At 35.7% G+C, this 26534-nt stretch overlaps 1 protein-coding gene across 2 annotated transcripts in view; it reads left to right on the top strand.

Moving 5' to 3' along the window:
* Positions 1-26534, top strand: part of PAK2 (p21 (RAC1) activated kinase 2) — a 35710-nt gene that overhangs the window by 5106 nt on the left and 4070 nt on the right. For both annotated transcript variants that reach the window (XM_026701413.2, XM_026701412.2), the window contains exons 2-14: positions 6525-6732; positions 9697-9797; positions 10098-10248; positions 11498-11529; positions 12727-12822; positions 14173-14299; positions 15673-15736; positions 16256-16304; positions 16916-17028; positions 19617-19734; positions 23278-23377; positions 25120-25316; positions 26341-26478. In XM_026701413.2, the coding sequence (XP_026557198.1) occupies positions 6546-6732; positions 9697-9797; positions 10098-10248; positions 11498-11529; positions 12727-12822; positions 14173-14299; positions 15673-15736; positions 16256-16304; positions 16916-17028; positions 19617-19734; positions 23278-23377; positions 25120-25316; positions 26341-26478 (1473 nt within the window). In that variant the 5' untranslated portion in view covers positions 6525-6545. The remainder of the gene's footprint in view (positions 1-6524; positions 6733-9696; positions 9798-10097; positions 10249-11497; positions 11530-12726; positions 12823-14172; positions 14300-15672; positions 15737-16255; positions 16305-16915; positions 17029-19616; positions 19735-23277; positions 23378-25119; positions 25317-26340; positions 26479-26534) is intronic.

The following is a 26534-nucleotide window of genomic DNA, read 5'->3' as shown; positions in this document are numbered from 1 at the left end:
GGTGGAAACTTAACCAAAGGTGGCATTTCTAAGTTTTTGAAGAGGTATAAGGAGATTAAGTTATTACAAAACTACACTGGTAAAGGCAGAAAAAGGTGCAAACAGCAAGTGATGATAGAATAATTAAAAAACTATGCCTACGTGACAGAAGAAAATAATCTGGTGTATACAAGATGAAATGGCGCAGTGCAATATAAAGTTGTGTGCAAAGGCTGTTCAGCGCAGATGCAGGAATTTGGCCTAAAATCTAGAATTCCATTAAAAAAGCCACTCTCGTCTCTCAAACAAAGGTTGAAAAGACTAAACTGGGCTAAAACCCATGTTACCTTAACAGAGGAACAATAGGACAGTGTTATTTGGAGTGATGAGATCAAATCTCCCTGTTTGGTAGTGATGGCATAAAATACATAAGGAGACGAATCGGAGAAGATTTGCATCTTGATTGCATTACATGTACCGTGAAACACCCAGTCAATGTTATGATCTGGGGTTGTATGACATCAAAAACTGTGGGCAGAATTTGTGTGATAAATGGGAATATGGCCAAAAATACATTAATGAAATACTTGAGCCCAAACTGAAGCCTTCTGCACATGATCTTTTCCAAGACAATGAAGCATTTATATTTCAACAGGATTAAGCTCCATGTCATGTTGCTGCCGTGTGCAAAAAGTGGTTTCAAAATAATCATATTCCACTACTGGAATGGCCTGAGAATAGCCCAAACCTTAACCCAATTGAAAATCTATGGAGCAGACTAAAGAAACTTGTTAGTCAGAAGCGACCAGATCAATAAAACCCAGTTAATAGAAACAATCATTCAATCTTGGTTTCACATTATAACAGCTGCAGAATTAAAAGACTTGATTCACTCCATGGGAAGATGTTGTAAGGCCATAATTTGTGCTAAAGGTTACCCAACTATTGTAAGTATTAACTGACATGGTGATAATTTTTGTATATCTCATTTATTCTACATATTTCACTTTTCTTCTTTATAACTGCTATTCTAATAGCAAATCCTTCATAAAAGTTATTGCATTACATTCTTGATTAAATTATCTTTCCATTGATATATAATTTTATGGTACTACTCCAAAAAAAGTGGTGTTATTATCCACCAAACCTCAAAAATACACTTTTCCCAAAAGATTTCCATAGTTTTGGCCACTACTGTATTATAAAGAGTCCTTGGTGCTCTCTGAGCTTGCTTGTTTTCTTGAAGATGTTTTACTACCCAAGCTAGCACAGATGATCTTATCTAGTTTCGGTAATAAAACATCTGCAAGAAAACAACAGCAAGCTCAGAAAGCACCAAGGACTCCTCATGTCAACCCTGAACTACAAATATTCTCCTTTATATTGATTAATTGATAAAACTGTTGAATCTAGAGCCTTCTGGGAACCTAACCGTATATTTCCCTAGGAGCAGTGGTTCAGTATTTGCTAATTCAGCGTTTGAGGTGTTTTTATAGTACATAACTGCAATGAATATTGGGAGTTATTAGAAATTGAAGAATCTGTTTGGAACAGAGGACAAAACCAGTCAGATCAGTTAAATTGTACCCCAGAAACCTCCATCAGTGATTTGTAGTTCAGCAATGTGTGGAGAGCCATGAGTTTTCATCCTTGCAGTAACTACTTTTTAAAGTTCTAAATTGCATCTGGATGATGATAGAAAGTCCACGTTGTAATTACTAACAACCAGTTCTGTTAGAAGCCAAGCCATAATTTTTTGCAGTATTTAAATTTCCCAAATAGCCTTGGAACTCTAAATAGAGGTATTGGAGGTAATTGCTTCACCTAAAATAATTTTTTGCCTCTCATTTCTGACCTGTTTCTAGAAGGGAAAGATCCAGAGCAGATTTAGTGATTTGCTTATAGTACTCTTCCATAGCTCTGAGTCAGCAGAGGAGCATTTACTGAAGTTTCAAATGCCAGGAAGAAAAGGTTGATATACTGCTTTAACAATTACTGTAGAACCTGGCATAATTCTGTAATCTTTAATTACAAATGGAGCATAATGAGCAAAGTTTGATCCATGGGGAAAAACATTAGGATTTAATTTCAGCTGGATTATTTACATCATTTTCTTTGATCCAAATACTTAAGGTAATGTAGATTTTGTGAATAATATTAGAAACCTTTGCAAAGTGAAATTCTGTTGTGGTGGTACTTTGCTAAGTGAACAGTTGGTTTTTTTCCGAGCCACTGAGAAAAAACAGCTTCCTTTATATATCTGAAGTTCCTTGCCTCACTCATGTTTGAAAGCTTTACCTTGGCATTCTTCCTGGAGAATGTTCTTGATTTTTTGGCAGTAACAATGTATGTGTGAGGGTGTGGAATTACTATCCTTTTCCATTGCTCTGCTGGGTTGTTTTTTTGCTATGTGGAGGCAATGTTTCCCTTTGTTTAAAACACTTGTATAACAAGCCATCAGCTTTATGATAGTGTACCTAGGTTAAGTACTAATTATCTACTGTCTGGAGCCATTTTAACTAGCTCATATTTATCTTTGGTCTTCTAAAAATATTGTCTTTTCAAACATGAGCAAGAAAATGCTTGGTTTTAGATTTAACTGTAATTTTATCAAAATAAAAGACCCAATCCACGCAATATTGCTGAACAATATTCAGTAGGAAAACTAAGTTAATTAATCATTGGATCATTTATTTTCTTCTTGTGAATATTAGTAAAGAATTTACGGTGTTATAGAAGGACTCTGAAACAGTTTTTTCGGTTTACTACATTGAAACCTATAAACTTAAATACACTTAAAATAAGAAATGAACTTATTTTAAACTTTTCTTAAAATGAGTGGTTGTGGATTAGGTATGTCCAGTACATTAGATCCAAAGATGAAAAAGGGTTTGCTTGTGGCCCATGGTCATCAAACTGGCTTTCATGCCTAAGGTGGAACTAGAATGCATTTCTCCAGGTTTCTTGATGTGAGGGTGGGTGAACATGCCATATAGTTTGATGTCTGCATTAGTAAGCTCTGCCTTTTCCTAGATTACATGGTAGTTGTATGATCTCAGGAAATACTCACTTGAATTCAGGAAATACCAACAAAGATTGATTCTAAAGCACCTTGTCTGATCTAGTGTACTCCTTTTCCTTGGAACTCTAGCCTTCCATGAGAAACTAGAAAAAATATATTTGCTTTAAGGAGGTATTCACAGGATTTTTATATGTGTCTATATCTCCCTGAAGCACTTTGGCTCTAAAGTACAGAGATGTAAGGAAGATGTAAGAGTACATCTTATGATATTTTGAAATAAGTATTTATTCCTTACATTTCTGTCCTGCTTTTTCACCAGAACCTGACGGCTGTGTAGATAGCATTTCCTTCACTAATTTTTTAGGTCAGAAATATTTTGAAATACAGAAATGTAAAGAGCTGGTATATTTATTTAATTTATATGCCACCCATCTCACCAATAAGGTGATCCTAGGAGACTTACATGATTATTCCTATGTTAGCTATGGTAAAGAAATGATTTAGGAAATTGTGGCTTTTCTTTTCTTTTCATTACTATCTGATATAAGGATAGGACAAGTTAGTTTGTGCATTTTTACAGTTTCCTCTTCTAAATCAGAAGAAAAACCTTTATAGTATATTGGCTAATTAAGTTTATTCATATCCCAACCACTCCAAGGTGTCCATTTATTTATTTAGAAAATTAATTTTGTTGTTTATCTTAAGTAACTCTGGATAACTGTCATACAGTACTTTTTAAAATGTACTTTAATTAAAAATCAGTATAAGAAAATACAGGACACAGTTAACAATAACAAAATGCTACAACTAAGGTTTCCATAAAGAACTTACAATACCAAACACATATACCAGGCTGCACTGTTTTGCTAGTCCTAATGCTTGAAGGAAGAGCCATGGCTTTCCTGAAGGTGAACTTATAAGATACGGTAATAGAAAATATATTAAATTTCATTTTAGATATGTTTTATATAAATTTTGATTATATTTAGATTGGATTACAGTAACCACATATTATGTCACCATATTTGACTCACATTTAATATGCAACATGTTTCCTTACTTCAAGCTAGATTTGATTAGAACATCTTTGCCTTTAACATTTTCATAAATTTGTATAAATTGTATGTTTTGTGTTGAGCTGTTTGAAGATAAACTATTTTTACACTAAAATTGATACGCCCAATGTTAGCTGAATGTGTTATTTATAGTCGGAAACCATATTGCTTATTGGGCTTTGAAAGGACCAATTCAGATGGGTCAGCTTTTCTTCATGAAGAATAAAAATGATCTCATTTTGATAGTATGTTGATTTTTTATTTAAAATGTTTTATTTTTTAAAAAAAATCTATAAAATATACCTTATAAAAATCCCACTGCAGATAAATCCCACTGGTTTTCTAACTTTGTGTTAGTATGTGGGGAGACTTGGCCAGAGAAACCAACAGAAGGAAAAAAGCTGTGGGGGGAGCAAGAGAATTTCTACAAGTCATGATTCAAACAAATGGGGTAGAACAAGTGGGGGTGGGGTGTTCTCATCTTGAATTATTCTCCTCAAACCAAGCAAGCTCCCCTATCCCAAATTGATTTGTGTACTTATTCCCTAATTCTGTGTTTAGTACGGTATCATGTAAATTTGAAGCTACAGTAATAAATGGTTACTAGTCTTTCTGTAAAATTTAAAATTTTGACTGGAGTCTGGAAACAAAAAACATTACCTGGACTCCTGGATTCTCCTCCTCTGGAGTGCTAACTTTCGTTGGAATTTCCTAATGGAAATGCACTGGAGGCTGAAAGCTTTGTTGTCCTTACAACAGAGTTGTAACTGGTACAAGGAGACACAGTTACAGCTGACTCAGAGAAGCACTGTGCTTAGTTTAAGATTATCATAGATTACAGCATAATTTAATAATAAGAGGGGAATTATGTAGTTATGGCATTGGCATAATAAGGCTGAGTATAGTCTTAAATCTGAAAAATGCCACCTTCCCCAGAAAAACTCTGAGATATTGCTTAGTGTGGACTTAAGACATTGATTTGTGGCATGCCTGGCCTTCATGAGGCAGCTCCTGATTGTGCAAGGCCTTCTTCCTGAGTCCATACCTGCCTCCTGTCAAAATTTCATCCTTGTGGAAGGCAGGCACATGAAAGAAGATTCTATCTGCACCCTTCTAGCGGGTCCTACTTACATGTCCATACAGATGGGGCCTTCTTTTGCACGTCTTGCCTTTTTCCAAGTAAGAAGGTGAAAAAAGGCCCTAGCTGCACCAGACAGAAGAAGGATCCTCCTAGCTGGGTCTTTCTTTTTAAAAGAGACCTTGGCCAGGGTATGAATGGAGGCAAGAGAATCTGGGATTCATCCCAGAATCTGGGATGCAAGAGAAATCTCGGCACCAACAGAAAGAAAGTGTGAAGAGGCCCAGCTGATACTGTTGTGCACCAGGTAGCAGTGGGTAGGGCTGGCTGATTCCGGTACCTGATGTCAGTATGTAAGTGAGCAGCCAAGAAGCTATTTTAAAGGTGGGTGGGCCAAGAGGACCTGAATTTCATTCATATGACTGCAGGAGGGTTGCAGCTGCTGAAACTTTGAGGATTGGTCATAAATTCCTTGTTTTCAATGTTACAAGTTTGAACAGTTGCTGAAGAAATGGGCATTAAGCAAGGACAATCTATACCTATTATAATAATTTATATTTTGTGTAAATTTAATGAAATGACAATCTTAGCTTTCTGATATTGGGAACACAAGGCGAATGTTGTATCAAGTTGAAATTGATGAACAGTCACTTGAACTGTAAAAGGTTGTCCTTTTCTTCTTAAAGAATTGTTACCACTTTGTATTTTTTTTAAATGTCTCACCAGCCTTAATAACAAAGGAGCAGCTTTTCAGGTTGAAACTTAAATGTTTTTTACTGTACGTACTTTAAAATCTGTATTAACTGACTTTGATCATATTGATGAGGGATAAGGGGCCTTTTTTTTAAATTAAAAGGCCTCCTTTCCAGATATGTTATAAGCAAGGGTATAGGGGAGGCAAGGAATGTTAGTTTACTTAATTAGATTTCAGCAAGGTAGGCTTTTAGTTGATATAAATATAGGTCTTTCCTGGAATTAATCACTTGCTCCCGATGTAAATATTCTGTAGTATTTATTTATTTATTTTGAGAGCTTTTATGATGCTTCAGTCATTAGTCATTGCATTTCTGATTTTAAAAACATCTAGCTATCTCTTTCTTTAGTTCTGCTTGTTTAGCTGGAAAATGTAAGACCGTTTCTTTTGTTTTTACATGGAATATTTCTGTTACTGTAATTGCTGTTTTGTGGAATTATCAATTTTCAATTTATAATAGTGGACAGTTAAAATGTATATTGTCAAGCTGAATTATCTATCATGTCGTTGGGATGTATGATTCAATAGTAATAAATATCTAGTCTGTTCAGTATTTTTTTAATTAAAATGGGATAAAAATAAACTTTCTAATGCACTGAGGAATCTGGTGACAAAGTTTTTGCTGTTTAATTTCAGAGTATCATCTAGCCATTAATTATGTCTGACAACGGAGAACTCGAAGACAAGCCACCAGCTCCACCTGTTCGGATGAGCAGTACCATCTTCAGTTCAGGAGGAAAAGATCCTTTATCTGCTAATCATAGCTTGAAACCTCTGCCTTCAGTACCAGAAGAGAGAAAGCCTAGGAACAAAATCATCTCCATTTTCTCTGGCACTGAAAAAGGTAAAATGTTGCAATTGTTTGATTGTATAATATTCCATTTGAATTTCATTGAACCTTTTTGCACTTGATACAAATACAACAAATTACTGCAGTGCATTCTGGATCTTTTGAAAATTACTTGTGATACAAATATTCATGGAAGTGAATGTATGTGTTCATAATACACAGTTTTAAGTATTTAACAGGAAAACAGTTTTATGACTTTTAAAATAGATTTAAATCAGCATGGCAGATAAACTGAGAGTGAGAATTCATTTGCCAGCTAATGTGAGGCGTGGTAGCTCAGTGGCTTAATGACGATGGAGACAGTCTGTACTCCAGCAGTTTGAGTCCTAGCACTGCAGGACAGAGCGAACTTCCCTTATTTGTCTTGCCTTCTGCCAACCTGGCAGTTCAAAAGCATGCGAGTAAATAAACTTCAGTAGGAAAAAACGATGCTTTGTGTGGCAGTATGAATAAAACTGATGCCTGACCTGCCCATATGTGAGGTGATACTGGTGGTGAGAAAAGCCCTGGATGACCCTGCAGAACGCTGTCAAGTCTTATGAGTGTGGAGCTAGTGCTGCATTCTGGATAGTGTGCGAGTGTGAACAAAAGGGACTAGCAATCAGCAGCAGCACGTTGTAGTCTCCTGGCTAACGTAACAATCCCATACGCTAAATAAATAATGCTAACTAACGCCTCCTCAAAATGAAGGAAAGAATTTCCCTTTCCAAATAATAAAAAGTAAATAAGGGGAAGTTGCCATTAAAAGGTAGTCCTTGAGTTATGACACTAGTGACATTTGCCCATTACAGTTGCAAGTTGTGATGGTCATTAAGCAAGGCACCCACATGATCACCTCGCTCAGTGACTCTCACTTCTGGTCTCCTGATGTAGTTATTAAGTGGACATGAGGTTCCTTGTGTAGGGAGGTCCTGGATGCCTAGTGTAGGCCTGAGGCTCCTGTGAATGGCTGGGTGGGAAACAACTCTAAGCCTGCAAGTTGCAATAGATTTGGGTGCACTGCAGCTGGCCTGAATAGCTGGAGGGGAAGCAGGCACAAGGCCTATGTGAATCTGACAGGGCGGAATTGGTCGGAGAAATAGGTTGGGGGGCTGTTGCAGTTTCTCTGTAATCTATCATAAGGGTGAATAACTGCAAGGGGACATAACTTTAAAACCAAGTGTAAGTAACTTTTGAGGAGAGGGTGTCTGTCATAAGTTTGAACTGATAATAAGTTGAAGATTACCTATAATATGATATTAGTGAAATAGTTGATATTTATTTTTTTCCAAGTGAAAATCTGAAGGGAATATTGGATTATATTAGAAAAATAATACTTTTTTCTGTTGTACAGAAATGAGCAATTCTGTGCATCTATTTTAGCAGCCTAACAATATCAGTGGCTACATAGGTCCTGCTTTTGTTTTTTAGATTTTCTTAGAGTGGCAATGATCAAGGAATTTGTAGTTTAGAAGTACATAAATATGTCTTCAGTTGTCTCCTGGTACAGGACTGTGGAAGCATGGCTTTTTTGTCACTGGCCCCAACCTCTAGAATAGTTCAGCTTCTTCAGTTGTTCTTTCTAGGCTAGTTTCTAGTCCTTAATCATTATTCTTGCCCATCTCTTAATCCTTCAAGGGTTAAGCCTAACTAGACGCAATACTTGTAGAATATGATCAGTGCAAAATAAAGTGGAACTATAATTCCATGATTTGGAAACACTGTTGATGGAGCCTAAAATGTTTTATGTATTCATGTAGGTAGGAAATGTATATGACTGCCGATTTAATATAGAAAGTCTAGATGTTAATAACAATCTACAAAAATAAATATAATGAAATCTTCGTCAACAAAACAATAGAAATGTGTAGAGAATGAAGATAATAAATTGGCTAATTGGTAAACATCAGTATATCATTTGAAATAGATAGAATTTCTTTCAGCAGTGTTAAATCAGATGAGCTTCATGGCAAATTTGTTAAAAGCCTCATGTTCTCCCAAGGTTTTCTAATCTTTTGCAAACAGGAATCCTTGAAGCCCTCATATAAATTGCTTCATTAGCCAATAAGGATTCCCAAGTCATGTGACTGAGAGGGGTTGAAGTTGCCTTGGTAAGGCATTTTATTAATACAGATTGAATTCTTTAATGTACATGATTGTTCTATGAGTATATTCTTGTCTGTGGATTTTTCCCTAGTCTGAGTTTAACTGTCTCAGGAATGACTATTTGGAATATTGGAGGTCTTATGTATGATATCGGTAATATCTGTCTAAGAGCAGTAAGGGCCAGAAGATTACTCACATGGCATATTGTTTTCTGTTCCATTTTCCTCCATGTCACTGCCCTGGTCATCAAGAGTTACACCCACGGAAACACCCCTTCTCAATTTTGACCATTTTTGAGATTTAACAGACATTTCAATATCTTTAATTATTGGGCATAACCACGTCTTTTGTAGCCAGTGAGCATTATTGCTTTAATAACAACTTCTTTCATCACTCAGTTTGTAAACAGCTTTCAGTAAATGCTTGCAAAAGTTTTACAAAGAGAGAGCTGTTGCTTTCCAGGTTTGCTAAACCTGGAACTATCTATCTATGTCTTTACATGACCAAATCTCTCCATTGCCACCTGTCTGTCTCCCCCCCCCCCCACTCAAATTTCAAATTTCACTCAACAAACTAATAGCTTCTGTCAGGATTTCAGGTGACATTGGTTGCTTTTTTAATGCAAGCTTTGTTTTTTGCATTTCTTAATAAAATATAGAAAAAATTAAGGTCCTACAAGCATAATTCATTTATATTTTTGAAGCAAAATGTTTTGATTCATAGATATTAGAATTAAAAGTGAGTTCATTTATGACAATTTTCTGTATATAATGTTTTAAATGTTACCGGCAGGTTTATTAAAACTTCAAAACAGTTGAACTTCAGAAAGGGTGACTCCATTCTGAAACTAAATATGCTTTCTTTTCCTGATAGGGAGTAGGAAAAAGGAAAAAGAGAGACCTGAGATTTCTCCCCCATCAGATTTTGAACATACTATTCATGTTGGCTTTGATGCAGTTACTGGGGAATTCACTGTAAGTATATTAAATTTGTCTCTATGCAATGTGCCCTGGGAAGTATGAAATTAATGCTTAAAACTTCTTACCCTTTTTTTTTACAAGAGTATATCTCAGAACTAAAATACTGTATATCTCAAAACTAAAACATTTCAGTAAATACTTCTTCCTCTTCCCTAAAGATTAGTCATGTATTTGGTACCTTTATGCAAGTAAACTATTCCAAGGAGATTTATCATTTGAGATGATATATGATATGATAGAATAATTTCTGTATTTCAGTGTTAAAATACATGAATTTGTATTTCCCTCCCCCAGGGAATGCCAGAGCAGTGGGCTAGGCTGCTACAGACGTCTAACATCACAAAATTAGAACAGAAAAAAAATCCCCAGGCTGTATTAGATGTTTTGAAATTCTATGATTCTAAAGACACAGCAAAACAGAAATATTTGAGTTTTTCTGCTACAGGTATGTCTTTGGGCTAACTCACAGGGCACTTTAAACTCATTATTAAAGAACTGAGGTATAAATGAGCAAATCTATGTGTAACAGAGCTTTCTAACATTTTGGAAATAATTAGGGAGTGAGTGTTTCAGAAAATGAACGTAGCATATGTCTGCAATTTTTTAATTTAGCTGTATCTTTTGCCAGAACTGTGCAGCTGGTTTGGAGAGATGATTTTAGCAATTGGCATATGAATTATTACCCATTTAAAGAATTGGAAGGGCATTTGAGAAAGAAGAGACCAATTGCTGATGTGAGTTTGTTTTTATTTAAAGTAGGGATCTCTGCCCATCTAAAGACTAAAGTTACTAGCTCCATGCATGATTTAAGGGTGATTTTAACTCTATGATTTGTCATAGACTCTTAGCATTGTAATGGACCTTAGACATCATTTAGACCAGAGTCCTGATCAGTGTACATTCCACTAGATAGTTCACTGACTATCCAGGCTTTGAATATCTCTAGTGAAGGAGAACGCATTACTTGATGCTGCAACTTGTATGGTCAAGAAATGTCTGTAAAGATCTAACTTGAATCTTCTTTCTTGGAGTTTTAATCGATTAATTCTGGTCTGATTCTGATTCTAGGGCAACGGAGAATAGCTTACTTCCTTTTTTGTGTAATAGCTCCTCAGTTATTTGAAGACTGATAACATACCTCTGTTCAGCCCTTTATTCTGTAGGCTAAACATACTCAGTTCTAACATTTAGAAACAGCACATGGTTTGCAGATCAACTTTGTCCTTTCAATTAACAAAGGAAGGGCAGCCCAAAATGCACTTCATTAAATATAAACTTGAAGTACAGCTAAGATTTACTTTTTAATTGTGCATAAAATATGAAATACTTTTAATTTCCCTGGAGACTAAAGGCGATAGTATCATGAAATGGAAACAATATGAATTTGTGTTTGATTTCTTCAGGCAACAGTTTGCTAGATACATTGTTCTAAAAGTGTAGGAGAGAGAATATGAGTTTCATTCCTCATATTTCAGATGTTTTGCTTCTTTAAAAATAGTTGGATCAAGTAGGGCTTTTTTTTTACTGCAAGCACATTGTACTGGAATAGAACTAAAAGCTAGACTTGGCTCCTTATTTCAATTAGTTCAGAACTCTCTTTGGAACAAGGTGTGTATCATCTCACTACATTTTATGAGTGTTATCATTTCTGCATTAATACTTCAATTTTTTTGTTCACATTAATTTTTTTCTAGATAAGGATGGCTTTCTTTCGGGAGCAATAGCAGTAAGTACATTTCCATTATGTTTCCTTTTATGTAATTGAAAGCCTGCTCTACAGTAATTTTAATGGGCTTCAGATATTTTGTGTTTCATCCTACTTAGTTATCAGAGATAATTTCATTCATTTTAGAGGTTCAATTCATCAGTAGTGTTTTCAAGATCATTTGATGAGAAACTATTTTTATATGTTAAAATTTCACAAATTAATTCAACAAAAGCAAAAGAAAAGTGGGATCTCTTTTATAAATTAATCTTTTGTAGAGGGTACGAACAGTGTTTTGCCTTGTTGCCTCATACAAAAGCTCAGTGGAAAGGGAGAGAGATAACTTGGGGAAAGGGAAGGTTAGATGGTTTCTTGATAGGTGGCAATATCAGCTTTTAGCTTCTGCAAAAATAAAAGCCCAGCATGATGATTTAAATCCACGTACCCTAATTTCCTCTTTCAGATTTCAGTTGCCACTGATGTTTCGGAGTTCAAATTCTGTGGCATCTTACATATGCCCCTTTGTTCACAAGTCCTTATTGGATAAATTATGCATATTGGTTTTTGGCATATAGATTGCATAACTTAGATAAATGTATCTTGAATTCTGTGTTCTCTCTACCCAGGCATGAAGTGCAACAATAATATTGTGCCCACATTTCATATGGGAATAATAAATGGTATATTGCACTCTAATATAAAGGTAGTCCTTGACTTACAACTATTCATTTATAAACTGTTCAGAGTTATAGCAGCACAGAAAAATCTGACTTATGACCAATCCTTACACTTATGACCATGACATAATCATGGGTCATGGGATCAGAATTCAGGCACTTGGCAAACTGTACATATTTATGACAGTTGCACAGTTCTGAGACCAAGTGATCACCATTTATGACCTTCCCAGCCAGCTTCTGAGAAAGTTAATGGGGGAACTGAGATTCACTTAATGAGCTCATGATTGGTTTAACAACTGCTGTGATTTGCTTAACAATGGTGGCAAAAAAGCCATAAATTTGGACACGATTCATTAACAGCCACTTTGCTTAGCAACCAAAATTGTGGATATAAGTTGAGGACTACATGCAGTATTTTCAACTACATATACTTTTTATAATGAACAAATATTTAAATAGGCCTCATAAATAAATAAATTGTTTATAGTTCTGTTCACTTATTTTTCACATTTGTTTTTTTTTAATCTCTAATTTATAGCCTAATGCAAAAAGGTCAGAGCCTTCAACAGCAACGGAAGAGGAAGAGGAAGTTATTCCTCCAGTTATTGCTCCAAGACCAGATCATACAAAATCGGTGAGAAGTTTTATTTCATTTTCATTACTTAATGCATAGCAGAGTTTTTTTGCAGTTTTTTCTACAATTTGAGGAAGTATTGTTCAAATCTCTCTCTAACCAAATGATCTTGGTTACTTAAATCTGTTGCTTTTAGCCAGACTCCTTTTGTAATGTTATTGTTCACTGTGATTTACAGTAAAATAAAACTGTTTAGTACTTTCAGAGAAGGGTTCATAATTAGTATTGATTAATGAGGCCTACTTCTTGCATGTAGTTGCCATCTTAATAGGTCTGTTTCTGTTTTAAAACCAGTATTTTTTAAACTTCCAAAAAGTTCTTATCTCTCTTTGTCTCTTAGCAACTTAATTTTCTTCTGTATTGGTCAGCACTCCCCATCTGAATTAGTTATCAGAAAAGTGATTTGATTTTACTTTGTTAGTGTATTTGGCTGTTAAGGGCAAAACATAACTTGAATAATTGCCACCATATTTACAGAGGATGATAGTTTATAGATCAAAATATGCAAAAGACAGGAACTCCTCAACTTACAACAATTTCTTTAATGACAGTCCAAACTTACAGTGGCTTTAAGAAAAGTGATTGTTGATCCACTCTTGAAGTTATGACCATTGTATTACCCTCGTCGTAACATGGTTGTAATTCAGGCATTTGACAATTGTCTCACATTTACAATGGTTGCAGTGTCTTGTAGTCATGTGATTGTGATTTGTGATCTACCCAGCCAGTTCTCGAAAGACAAAGTCAATTAGGGAAGCTGAATTTTCTTAACAACCACGAGATTTACTTAATGACAGATGTAAAAATGATTGTAAAACCAGGTCCAGTCATGTGATGACTAATTTAACGACCTCCTTGCTGAGCGACCAAAATTTCAGTCCCAGTTGTGATTGTAAGTCGAGGACTACCTGTAGTAGTGTTACAGTGCACCAGATAATGCAGAGCAATCTTTCTTTATTCTCATAAAAGGCAAAGTCATATTAGAATCAAGCTGAACTCATGGTCACTGTGTGGAGAAATCCATGCAGCTTTCTTGCCAACAGTATAGAAATGATTTGGTCTTCTGGGATGCTTGTCAACTTCCTAGTTTAATGGTTGCCCTAGTTTTATCTTTCATATAGAATCATGGAACACATTCAGAGACTAAAATCTGGATTAATTACATGACACTTTCTTGGGGGGAAAATGAAGGCTCCAATTTTTATAATAATTATAGATCAAACTTTAGTGTTAATCTGCAAATTCAAATAGTTACAAAGCTATACAATGATGGCTATATGGTAGTTGAACTTGGAAAAAAAAAAGATGTTAAAATACTATGGGATTACAACCATGATCTTGTTTGTTAAGGTTTATACACGATCAGTAATAGAGCCTATCCCAGCACCATCTGGCGATGCAAGTGACAGTGCTAAATTTGCTGATAAACAGAAAAAGAAAAACAAGATGTCAGATGAAGAAATCACAGAAAGATTACGTAAGTAGGAATTTGATCGTCATACAAATAAGATACTGATAATCTCAAAACAATATATATTGCATAATTTTTATGAGTTGATTGATTCCTAGTAACTACATGAATACAACCATGTAATTTTCTGGGCAATTTTCTTTGCACTGCTTCCTTCTGGGATGTTACTTTAGATACCCCAGTTTAAGTACCCCAGATGGTACTTAGTTTTTTGAGACCAAACAACAGAGTTTGGGTGCTGCCAACTAATGAGTTAACCTTTTGTATATGTTTGATTTTGACTTTTTGCACAAATACAGAGTGGATTTTCTTGTGCAACCACACACTGGGAATGTTGTGTTAATTGGTGTTAAATAATAAATGGAAGAACAGCTTTAAAATTCAGAATCTGAAGTCCTAACAAGGCCTCATTTGCAGATCATTTGGATGGAAAGAAAGTTGCTTTAGCAAATAGTATTAATTATGTTGTATCTGATGAATATTGAAAGGTCCTGAAGAAAATAATCCTCACCTGTTCGAAAATCAAACAGTGACAACAATAAACTTCATTTGTTAGAATAATTATTTCCTTAGCATATACATTTCCCTTCATTGTCAATTGTATTGTAGATAAAACTTGTTTTCTGAATGTTGCATATCGTCTTAAAAAGATATTTGTAAAATAACGAAGTCCAGTCAATGCTTGGTTTGGGGGCTGCACTGGATTCAAAAATGCTTGCTAAACAATGTAAAGTAGGGAGTGCTTATGCACCTAGGTCTTTGCTTTTGCATATTGAAATAATAGAGAAAAAGAGCTTTTTTCCATAATCCATTTCCTGACACACTGATTTCAGAACTTCATCGTTAGAAATGGCATGTTGATAATCAGAGTTACTCGGTACTGGGGAATTTTATTTCCCTTCATTTCCCAGTGACTACCCCTCCTTTCAAGATAATTTTTCTGAGTGAAATTGGAAAAATTGTGATCTATTTCCTGGGATACAGTTGTTCATTAAAAGAGATAAGGAATGGCTTTCTAATGCTTTGCTGAAAAATTGTGAGACTGCAGATGACCTGTTGGTTGTCTGCATACATTATAAGGGATGAATTCAATAACCACTGTATTGAAGAAAGCAGAATTAGTGCTAATAAATAGAGGAGGTTGTCCTGCCTTTGAACTACCTTTGTGTTCTGGAGATAAAGAGATATATTGGTACAATTTAAAAATAGTGCTTTATGTGAAACAGGAATGTTTTCATTAAACATAGAAATTTTGAATCCAAGCCATTACAAGAGAAAATATTGACTTCTAATTTAATCACAAATCAATATTGTTTGTGTCACTGCTTTGGATCTGATACTATTTTTAGTTTACTTATAATGTTATAATTTCCTTTTAGGAACAATTGTTAGTATAGGAGATCCCAAGAAAAAATATACCAGATATGAAAAAATAGGACAGGGGTAAGTATTCATAAATACGCTATGCATAATTAATTAAATTATGTTATCTTAACATACATATGTGTTGGTACGAGTGAAAATCAGCATATAAATCAAACCAGATATCCAACAAAATATAAACCATAAAACAATTATTAATGTGCTGTACTATACACAATTTACGTAATGAAAAAGGAAATTCCAAGCAGCTTATCATTTCTTTCCTGTCTAACTTCAGAATGAGCTTTTTCTCCCTCCTGTGGAAAAGAATAGAGAGTTTATTCTAAGTCCAAATATGCAGGCTATAAATTTTGTCCAGGTGATTTTATTCTTTCTTTCCGTAAAATGAAAGCTTTAGTTTTTTCTATGTTATTTGGTGTAACTATTGATCTTATTGTAAATTAGTTTATGATTTAATCCCACCTCATTTGTCTTTAAATACAATGATATCTTCCAGGAAATACAAAGCTTTGCCTGTTCATGCACATGCATGTTAAATACCTGAAATATTACAACTAATTGCATATTTGGTTTTCTTAGGGCTTCTGGTACCGTTTTCATTGCAATAGATGTTGCGACAGGACAGGAGGTAAGAACAGATTCAAAGCTGATATTCATTTGGATATACTGTGGAACTCGGTGAAAATTTATAAAATACAATGAAACTTGATGAAATGGGATTTACTGCTAAATTTCTGGCTTTTTTAGAATAGCTAAGGGAGGTTTTCCAGTTCTGTTTCAGCAACAGTAATTAGAAGTAAATTATATCGCATAAAGTTATTGATTCTTAATAATTATGAGAGCAATTTAGATCAGTTCATAGTTCATGAGAAAAAGTTGGTAACTACTGTAGGTCTAGAATCTCAGGGTTCTATTAAAATTATTTTCTATTCTGACATTGTAATCTCATTGTAGTTTGACTTGTTTATCTAGAATCAGGGCTACAATCATTGACTTCAAAATGAGAAGTTTATCCCTCTTTGTATTACTAATTATTTATTTTGGTTGTATTTATATGCCTATAAGGGGTATAATTTTCAGTTTATTCAGTCTATCCTCACGATGGAACCAAATGGTTATTGTGTTTAACTTAGTCTAGATTTTCTCCATTAATTTAGCTTAAACATGCAGAAACCACAGATTGTATACAAATTGCCTCTATTTGAATATCAGCTTCTGATTTCTTTCTTTACTTTTCAGGTTGCTATAAAACAAATAAATCTACAGAAACAACCCAAAAAGGAGTTGATTATCAATGAAATTTTGGTAATGAAAGAGTTGAAGAACCCAAACATAGTCAATTTTCTAGACAGGTAACTAAGTACAACATGTAGCTAATGGAAAGTTAAGTTTAAGCCAGGATCAAAATTTAAAGCTTTGGCCATGTCTTATTTTGTCTGTTTTTGCATTCTTGAAATACCAATATGTTATATGTCTTAAATTATAGACATACATAAAAATTAATATATAACTTCATAATTCCAAATAAGAAACATTTTACTTGAGTCGTTAGTACTATTTTGCAATTATACTTGTATTTTAAAACAAGTCACCATAGTAAACAACAACAATTTTTGATAATGAAGATTTTTATGCAGTAATCATTACTTACTTTCTACAAAAGACTATTATTGCTACCATTAATACAGTATAATTATTTGTGTCCTATCTTCTAGGATCACAATTTTTTCTAAAGTTGGTTACAAAGAATATAATCCATTGCAAAAAATAATATAATGTTTTAAATTATAATCTTCCTGGGCTGTGGGTGGTAATGATTAGTGGACAGGGAAGAATCCAGATTTTGTGGTGATTCTTACTTGCCTTCATTTCTGTTATTTTATTTAATAATTGTTATGTGTAAGAGTTACTTAATAAAATTAATTAATTATATTTGCAAGAGGATTAACACAGATATGTGACTGATAATCAGGCAACAGCTGAATGATCTGGGCACTTAACTGCCTTGACAAAAGGTACTATGAGGATTGAAGTTTCCAAGATGTAGTAAAAGTATCTGAGACCAGACAAGGTCATCTTCAAAAGGTGATGTGGTACCTTCCACGTTTATGACTAGAAAATATTAAGAAATCTGTTATGATGTGAGAGAAAGATCCAAGATATATTGTGACTGATTGACTGACTGACTAATTAACTGACAAATAGATAGATAATAGTATAATATGTATACTTGTTTCTCTCACACTGGATGTCAGAAACTAACAGTAGAAAAGTCATTCTTGAAAGTAGATACAAAAATAGTCCATATGCTGCTAGATTGTGTCTTTGTGATACAAGTACTATTGTATTTATTGTCATATTTTACTATAGTAAGAGTTTTACATAAATATTAAAATTTCCCCTTATCTGAAACCTTCTGTATACAAAAACTCTTCTTTGGATTAAAGGGACTTCTAGCTCCCTAGATTGCTGACCTCTTTATGGTGTCAACAAGATAAGATCCAAGATGATTGACTGCCACATTCTTCAATATAGTGCAATCTGGCTAATCCTTGAATAACACTAAATTACACAGACATGTCTGTCTTATAATTTTAGTTTTAAACAAATTTCATTCTGTTTCTTAGCTCTAGACCAGGGGTGTCAAACTTGGGGGGGGGGCAGGGGGGGTGGCCAGCTCATCCTCATTCATGTCGGGGGTGCCTGTGGTGGCTTGAGTACTGAGCCAGAGAAAATGGGCTCCTGAGCTCCGTTTTGGCTGTGCTGGCCTCCTGCAACCCTCTCAAGGTCCCCCCAAGCTCTGTTTTCGCTGGCAGAGGCACTGCGGGCCGGTTGTTTGCTGTTTCCACGGCAGCCCTGCCAGCCAGATCTAAGCACCCATGGGCTGGATCCAGACTGTATGCCTTTAGCTTGACACCCCTGCTCTTCAGGCATATTTTATACTGATAATAGTGGTAATAATATTCTGCTCCAATCCTTTAGCTTTTATATCTAACTTTCCCTGTTGGTTTCAGTTTGTTGATTGTTTTGTTCTATACTGATCTTTGACTTAAATGTATTTATTTATTTAATTTGTGTAATTTGTATTCTGCCTTTATTATTTTTACAAATAAGTCAAGGCGGCAAATGTATCCAACAAACCATCCTCCTATTTCCCCCACAAAACAACCGAATGAGATGAATTGGGCTGATAGAGAGTGACTGGCTCCAAGTCAAACAGCTGGAGTGAAATGCCTAAGATAAAACTTAAACTCACAGTCTCCTGCTTTCTAGTCTGGTGCCTTAACCATTAGATCAATCTGGGTTTCTCAAAATGAACTTTGAACTGTACAGTAGAACAGTCAAGGTCATTTCTTGCATAGATAACTTGTTTTTAGTGTAGGCAAAGAAGCCTTAATTTAAAAAAAAATCAAGCTACTTGAAGATGATAGTTAGATTCTAGCTGTGGACATTTTCAGGCTCTTGCTCCTTTTGTCAGTGCTGCACTGCAAGATCTACCCTTTTCATACATGGATATGTTGTTATGATACACAAACAGAAAGGGTGGAACTTGCATTTTGAGGGTGTAATCATGTTTTTGTCATTCTCTTTACCACCTCTCCATTCCCAAGGATGCTGTTGACTCCAGTAATCCAGGCCATTCTGTGTATTAGATCCAGGGTTTATATCTTGCATCCTTTTCTCCACCTTTGTGCGATAATTGACTTTTTGTTGCTTTTTCCCCAACCCAGGATAGATAAATGCCCTGTCTAGTCTAGGTTAAAACTAGTATTTGAAACTGTATTCAGAAGCCAATAGGTAACTAATGCAGGACTTGCACAATGTATAGCTCCAGTACTAATGAATTTATATTGTATATTTACTTTAGCTTCTTTTCTCAATCTAACTTCAAACAATTGTTTCACTGGGTTGAAATTTAATGTTGATTTTCTGTCCTCAGTTACCTGGTTGGAGATGAACTTTTTGTTGTAATGGAGTATCTGGCCGGTGGATCCCTTACCGATGTAGTTACAGAGACTTGTATGGATGAGGCGCAGATTGCTGCTGTCTGTAGAGAGGTGGGTGATTAAGGGAAGAGATATGTTTAATTACAATTAATTATTTGGGAAATATAAATTATTATATTGATTGATTGATTTCCTGAATGTAAATGCTGAGGAAACATATCTTGGATAAAAAAATAACTTCTGAATCTAGAAACTGGCTATCAATTCTGTGTTAATGGGAGTAAATAATAGTGTGGATTAGTAGCTCACCAACAATGAAAATTTTAAACTAGCTATATATCTTATTTAATTGACTTATATAACTAGCACACATTAACCAGAATCTCATGGGATACTTTGTCAAATGATTTGCTGAAAGGAAGATTTATTATCTCTAGAGCTCTCCCAAAATTTAGTTAGAAAATTACCTCATTTAAAATACAAGGAAAGATTAATCTGGCAAGATTGTTGAGGACAAATTCATACTATTGGTAATTATTGTGTTGTATTCAGGGTGCTTACAGTTTGCTCTTTTTATGAATTTCTTGGGAATCTTAATGATTTTAATAATATGCAACTCATTTGTCCTTAGAGTATTAAACTATTTACAGAAAATAGATACTCCATGACTGTGTTTCTGGCAGTCTCTAACTTCATTTTTGCTTCTTCTGCTTTCCACGGTGCCTAATGAAGTCTATTGTTTTACTGGAGAAGATTGAGACAAATAAAGAGTTTAATTACTTTTTTTTTCACCTGTTAGCATTTCACCATCTTTATTGAGCAGGTGGTCCTCACACCTTTCCCATAATTCTCACTTAACAACAGTAATTGGAACCAGAATTTTGGTTGCTAAACAATGTGATGTAATATCATGTGACCACATTGCTTAGCGACGTGGCTAGTAAGTTCTAGCTGCTATTATTAAGTGAATCCCATGCTGCTTGCCACTAAACACAATGTTATCTGGTCCCCATTTGCAACCTCCTACCAAATATTTCATTGTCTATGCTTGTTAAAATCTGGCAGTAAAGGTCACATATATTGATCACATGATGGTGGGACACTGCAACATTGTAGACATGAATCAGTCAGTGAGTGTCTGGATTGTGATTGCATGATTGCATTTGATGCTGCAACTGTCATAAATGCAAGGACCATTTGTAAGTAGCATTGTATAGCATCATCAAATTCGGTCATTCCATTTGCAACCTCCTACCAAATATTTCATTGTCTATGCTTGTTAAAATCTGGCAGTAAAGGTCACATATATTGATCACATGATGGTGGGACACTGCAACATTGTAGACATGAATCAGTCAGTGAGTGTCTGGATTGTGATTGCATGATTGCATTTGATGCTGCAACTGTCATAAATGCAAGGACCATTTGTAAGTAGCATTGTATAGCATCATCAAATTCGGTCATTCCAACTTTCTAGTAAGTGTGGATGCTTTTAAGAGGTGTAATTTCTCCTTTAGAACAAGTTGTGTTCTTTAGTATGTTCTAGTTTTAAATTTAAGTTTTTAAATTTGTCGGAATCCTGACAATATATATAACTTTATATATAAAGTTACTCAATTAATGTCTAACATTAATAAAAGATTGATCATATCAGACAAAAGTACATGGAGAGCTGCCTCTCATTCTGACTCTCTGGGCGCCTGGAGGTGTTTCTGGCACACTCTTGCCAGCCCCAGCCCTGCCCATGGTGCCAAGCAACCTCGTAGCCGAGGATCCCTCTCCCACAGCTCACCTTGTAGCTCTGGAGCAGGTGGTGACCATGGTTTGTGCTCCAGCAGACCTGGAGCTCAGGTCTTGATTGGGCTGATGCTTCAGTGAGGCAGAAAGCTGTGCAGCACATTGGAATCAGCTCCCCCGCTGCCTCTGTCCAGCTGCTGGACCTGCTGCTGCTGGTCTTGTGGGGTCTCATCGCCTTCCTGACTGTGCTGCTCCTGTATGGTGTGGGGCAACTTGGCCCAGATCTCCAGAGCACCTTTCCCGTTGCTGGCCTGCCATGGTCCCCTTCGCCAGCAGTCGTGCTGCCCTGTGCGAGCTCTGTGGCAGCCCTGCAGCAGGACGGAGGAGGGAGGGACAGATTGCCCCTTCCTCCTTTGCACTTCAAAACCCCATATTCCCTGGCTGCCAAGCCCCCAGCCTGTACCCCTCTTACTTGAGCAAGACGTACAACTCAGTGTAACCTGTGGAGGCCTCCCTGTTCAACCTTCTGCCACAGCTTCAGAGCAAACCTCCAATTTACCTGCGCAGGATTGCAAGACAAGGCTTCGAATGGAGCATTTTTGAGATGGATGTCTGTGCAGGGCTCCCAAGGAAAGGACGATCAGCAGGGAAATCCCCCCCCCATTTTCTTGTCAATCGTCCTTTCCTTGAGGAGTCCTGCACAGACACACACCCCAAAAATGGTTTATCCGAAGCCTCTAGTCTTGCAATCCTGCGCAGGGAAGGTAGAGAGGCTTGCTCCAAAGCTGCGGCAGAGCATTGCACTGGGAGACCTCAGAAGGTAACATTTCCAAAATGTTAACTTTTAATGCCTCCCTCCACGCGTCTTAACACAAGAAAAGGACGATCGGCAGAAAAAGGGCAGGGGCTATAGGGAGTTCTGGGAGTTGAAATCCACAAGTCTTAAAAAACGGCTAAGTTGCTGCCCATGCTGCTGCTGGCCTTGGCGTGGGCTCTTCACCCTCTTGGCAATGCTACTCTAGGCCGCTGTGCTGGGGTCCTGCTGCCTGGCATAGTGAAGGCTGGGGTATGCCGACAGCTGAGCCCGTCGCAGCGGACAAGCAGATAGTGGGTCAGAGAGAGTGGGGCTAGCAGTAGCTGTGCTCCCATTCCTGTCAGCCCCCACCGCTTTCTACACGTAAAACAGAAAAACCCACCCCCAAAATAAGGCCAAGTGCTTATTTTTAAGCCAAAGAGAGAATAAGACTGGGTCTTATTGTCGGGGAAACCGGTATATAGGGAAGCCAATCCTATTTAAATTTAGTTAAACTACTGTAATGTATATATTGTATTAATTTTGCCATTTCTGCATATTCTCTGAGTTTAAGTTTACTGTATTTTTATTTATATGTTCTGGGATAATACCTAGCAAAAAGAATTGTGGTTTCATTTCAAATTTAATTTCTGAAATTGTGTAAGAATTTTTGGAAACATTTGGGGTTTTTTGTGTTTTTTTTATTTTTTTGCTTAAGTAAATGTCAAATACTTAAAGGCTCTGGAGGATACAGATAATGACTGCAATGTTTAATAACCCTTTGAAGCTGCAACCATTGCAGCCCTCCCAAGGTAATGTGATTGCATTTGTGATCATTTACTTCTGACAAAGCAAAGCAAATGGAGAATCTGGCAGTAAAATTGAAAGTTGCAGTAATAGCTCAATGAATATGGATAATTCCTTTAATGGCTGCAGTGGAACTGCTATAAGTCCGATGTGATTGCGTGATATTTCACTTAATGACCATATCACTTAGCAGTGAAGTTGCCGATGTCAATTATGGTCTTTAAGTGAGGCTAGTTTAGCTATTGAGATAACTCAATTAGCCAAATATTAATTTTGAATTTGTGTAGACAATAAACCTTTCAATTATCTTCATACAGTGTTTGCAGGCACTGGAATTCCTACATGCCAACCAGGTGATTCACAGAGATATTAAAAGTGACAATGTGCTTTTGGGAATGGATGGTTCAGTTAAGCTGAGTAAGTACATGATAGCTCCAGCATTCACATTATAAAAGTAATATTAAACTTCATATCACCATTAAGTTTTCATTTTTAAGCCAGTAGGTGGCAACCTTGATTAGATTAACAATGAAATGATTCAGTCAGCCAGTCCTGTGGACATTTCCTTCCCTTCCTATTTTAAAATGTCATCCAATGCTTCAAAAACAAGGAAGTACAAAGCTGAACAGGATTTGTGTTGGTACAGTCATTTTAACAAATGCATTGCAATATTAATAAGCAAAAGCAGTATTTAAAACCTATCAAGTCTTTTTTTATAAAATAAGAAAATATATAATTTTGACTCAGAAAATTTAAATTGAAGAGATAAGTTTAGACTATATATGTTGTCATGGTTATGGATGGTCAATGATAAGAATTCTGAACATTTTTAGTATTTTATATTGCTGCATCTGAAACAAAACTTGTAGTCCAAACAATTATAGTGTTGTGGGAAAGATAAACTGCAAGTACATATTGCAGTTATAAAATTTGGAATTTGTACTATCCCTTCTGTTTACATGTATATTTAAGAAATGTTAATGTACTAAAGTTGATTATATGATTGAAACATGCAGTTTTTCTATGCTTTCTATGCTGGCTTTTTTTTTTTATTTTTAGGAATTCTTCAGGGACCATACCATTCCATTGAATTCATCAAAATTTGTTTTTAATTCTATATTACAGCTGATGTATAGATTAAGTCATAATTAAAACAGACATACCCCCAAACATGAATGAACAAAAAGTAATATATTTCTGTTGGAATATGTATTGCTTATTAACATCATCACCACTTTTATACTTTCTAACCCTTTCGTGATGTTCCTTCTCAATTGCATAAGGCTCCGTCCTTTTCAATTTGCACCTAAAACATAATATTATAAGGTTCTTTTTTCCTAAGGATAAATCAATACCTTGATCAAATCTGCTTGACAAGAATAATGTACTTTTTTTGGAAATTTCTTTCAAAATTTGCCTATTTCCTGTCTAAATGAAATCACCATATTATTTTAATATTAGTATTTATTTTTTAAATGTGAGTGCTTAAATGTGATGTGCAAAACATTAGGAACATTCTTAATTTCAAATTAATGTTGGGTCAAGCATAATATTATAGTATGACTGTTGTTCCATCCTAGAGTTTTCAGGGGTCTTCACTCTTAAAATTCAGTGTTTGAAGAAGCAATGCAGGTAGTCCTCTATTTACAACAATTCATTTAGCAGTCATTCAGAGTTATAGTACCATTGAAGAAGATGACTTATGACTGGTTTTTGCACTCAGGATCATTGCAGCATCCCCACAGTCACATAATAGAAATTTTGGGGCTTGACAATCAGCATGTATTTATGATGGTCGCAGCATCCCAGGGTTACATAATCACCATTTTGTGACCTTCCCAGCTGGCTTCCAACAAGCAAAGTCAATGGGGACACTGGATTCACATGACCATGTGATTCATTTTATAACTGTAATGATTTGCTTAACAACCATGGCAAAAATTGTAAAACTGGGTGTGATTCACTTAACCCCCCCCCCCCCGTGGTTAATAATAGGAATTCTCATCCCAGTTGTGGTTACAAGTGCAGGACTACCTGACTGAGCATAAAAGAGCTCTTTGTTCAGGATAATTGGGATGATAAAGATGTCAAAAATGACTTCAGAGATATATTTAAGTCATGTTTGCTCCCCCCCCCTTTTTTTTCTTTTTCCTCTGCAGCTGACTTTGGGTTTTGTGCTCAGATAACTCCAGAGCAAAGCAAACGTAGTACAATGGTTGGAACACCATATTGGATGGCTCCTGAAGTGGTCACACGGAAGGCTTACGGTCCTAAGGTGGATATCTGGTCTTTAGGTATTATGGCTATTGAAATGGTTGAAGGTGAACCTCCATATCTCAATGAAAACCCTTTGAGGGTAAGTACTATAACAAAACTTATCTCACAATGCAGCAAAAAAACCAAAACTGTATGATCCCTTACGAGGGGAAAGTTTGCATATAGTTTGCTAGTAGTAAAGCTTAGGGACATTTAGTATTATAGTCTAACACAGACTAAATAGATTTTAGCCATTCTCTGAAAATGTATTCTTATTTTTATAGCACATCTCAATCAAATTACATGAACTTTGATAAAATATTTTTAAAAAACTGAAAAAGTTGCAGAATAGAGATGTAGAACTGTTATTATTCTCATGACCCTCACTAAGAATGTTTTCTTGAACGAATGGGATGGGTTGGACAGAGGCAGAAAATTAAATGGGATCACCCATTTTATTTCTTGTTTTCTGTTTCCTGATTAAGTTGGTCATGGAGATGAGTTGGCGATTTTTAGAGAAAGTTAAGTTAAGCTGAGGCATAGAGCTTGCTTGTTATTGTGCCATACTTTCATAGATTACTAATGAGGACAGAGCTACTAGCTTACAGCCCTGCCTTCCCATAACACACAAAGTGGTTTCCGCAGGTAACTCCCAAATATCACAGGCTCAGACTAATCTATTTAAAAGAATCAAGGGGAGTGGATGTGTAAAAGAATGTAATGAGTGAATAAAAGAGTTGTAGTATTCCAAGGTACTGGGTGACCTCCAAAATCCAAAATAGGGCTAGGGTCAGCTTTTAAGAAAACCAGGATTTTCTGAAATATATTAAACATGGGAAATACATGATAGAACAGGGGTATTCAACCTTGGCCACTTTAAGACTTGTGGACTTCAACTCCCAGAATTCCCCAGGCATCATAGTATAGCTGGCTAGAGAATTCTGGGAGTTGAAGTCCACAAATCTTAATGTGGCCAAGATTGGAGACCGCTGCCATAGGAGACTACCAGACTACCAAGACTGAATAATTTTCATGTCTCTTCAAATTGTATGTGACAAAAACAAAACAAAAAAACCTTTTATCAGCTTTTGATTTATTAATGCTCAAGGTTTTTTTCTTTACAGGCATTATATTTAATAGCAACTAATGGCACCCCAGAGCTGCAGAGCCCAGAGAAGCTGACTCCAATATTCCGTGACTTTTTAAATAGTTGTTTGGAAATGGATGTAGAGAAAAGAGGATCAGCCAAAGAACTACTACAGGTAAAGGAACTAAAGTGTTGTAAGTTAAGAAGAATGTTAAATATAAACAAAGTACA

This window comes from Pseudonaja textilis, chromosome 4 (assembly GCF_049901715.1).
Source record: "Pseudonaja textilis isolate UNSWEBS1 chromosome 4, rPseTex1.2, whole genome shotgun sequence".
Lineage (NCBI taxonomy): Eukaryota > Metazoa > Chordata > Lepidosauria > Squamata > Elapidae > Pseudonaja > Pseudonaja textilis.
This window is presented reverse-complemented; position numbering and strand designations above follow the sequence as displayed.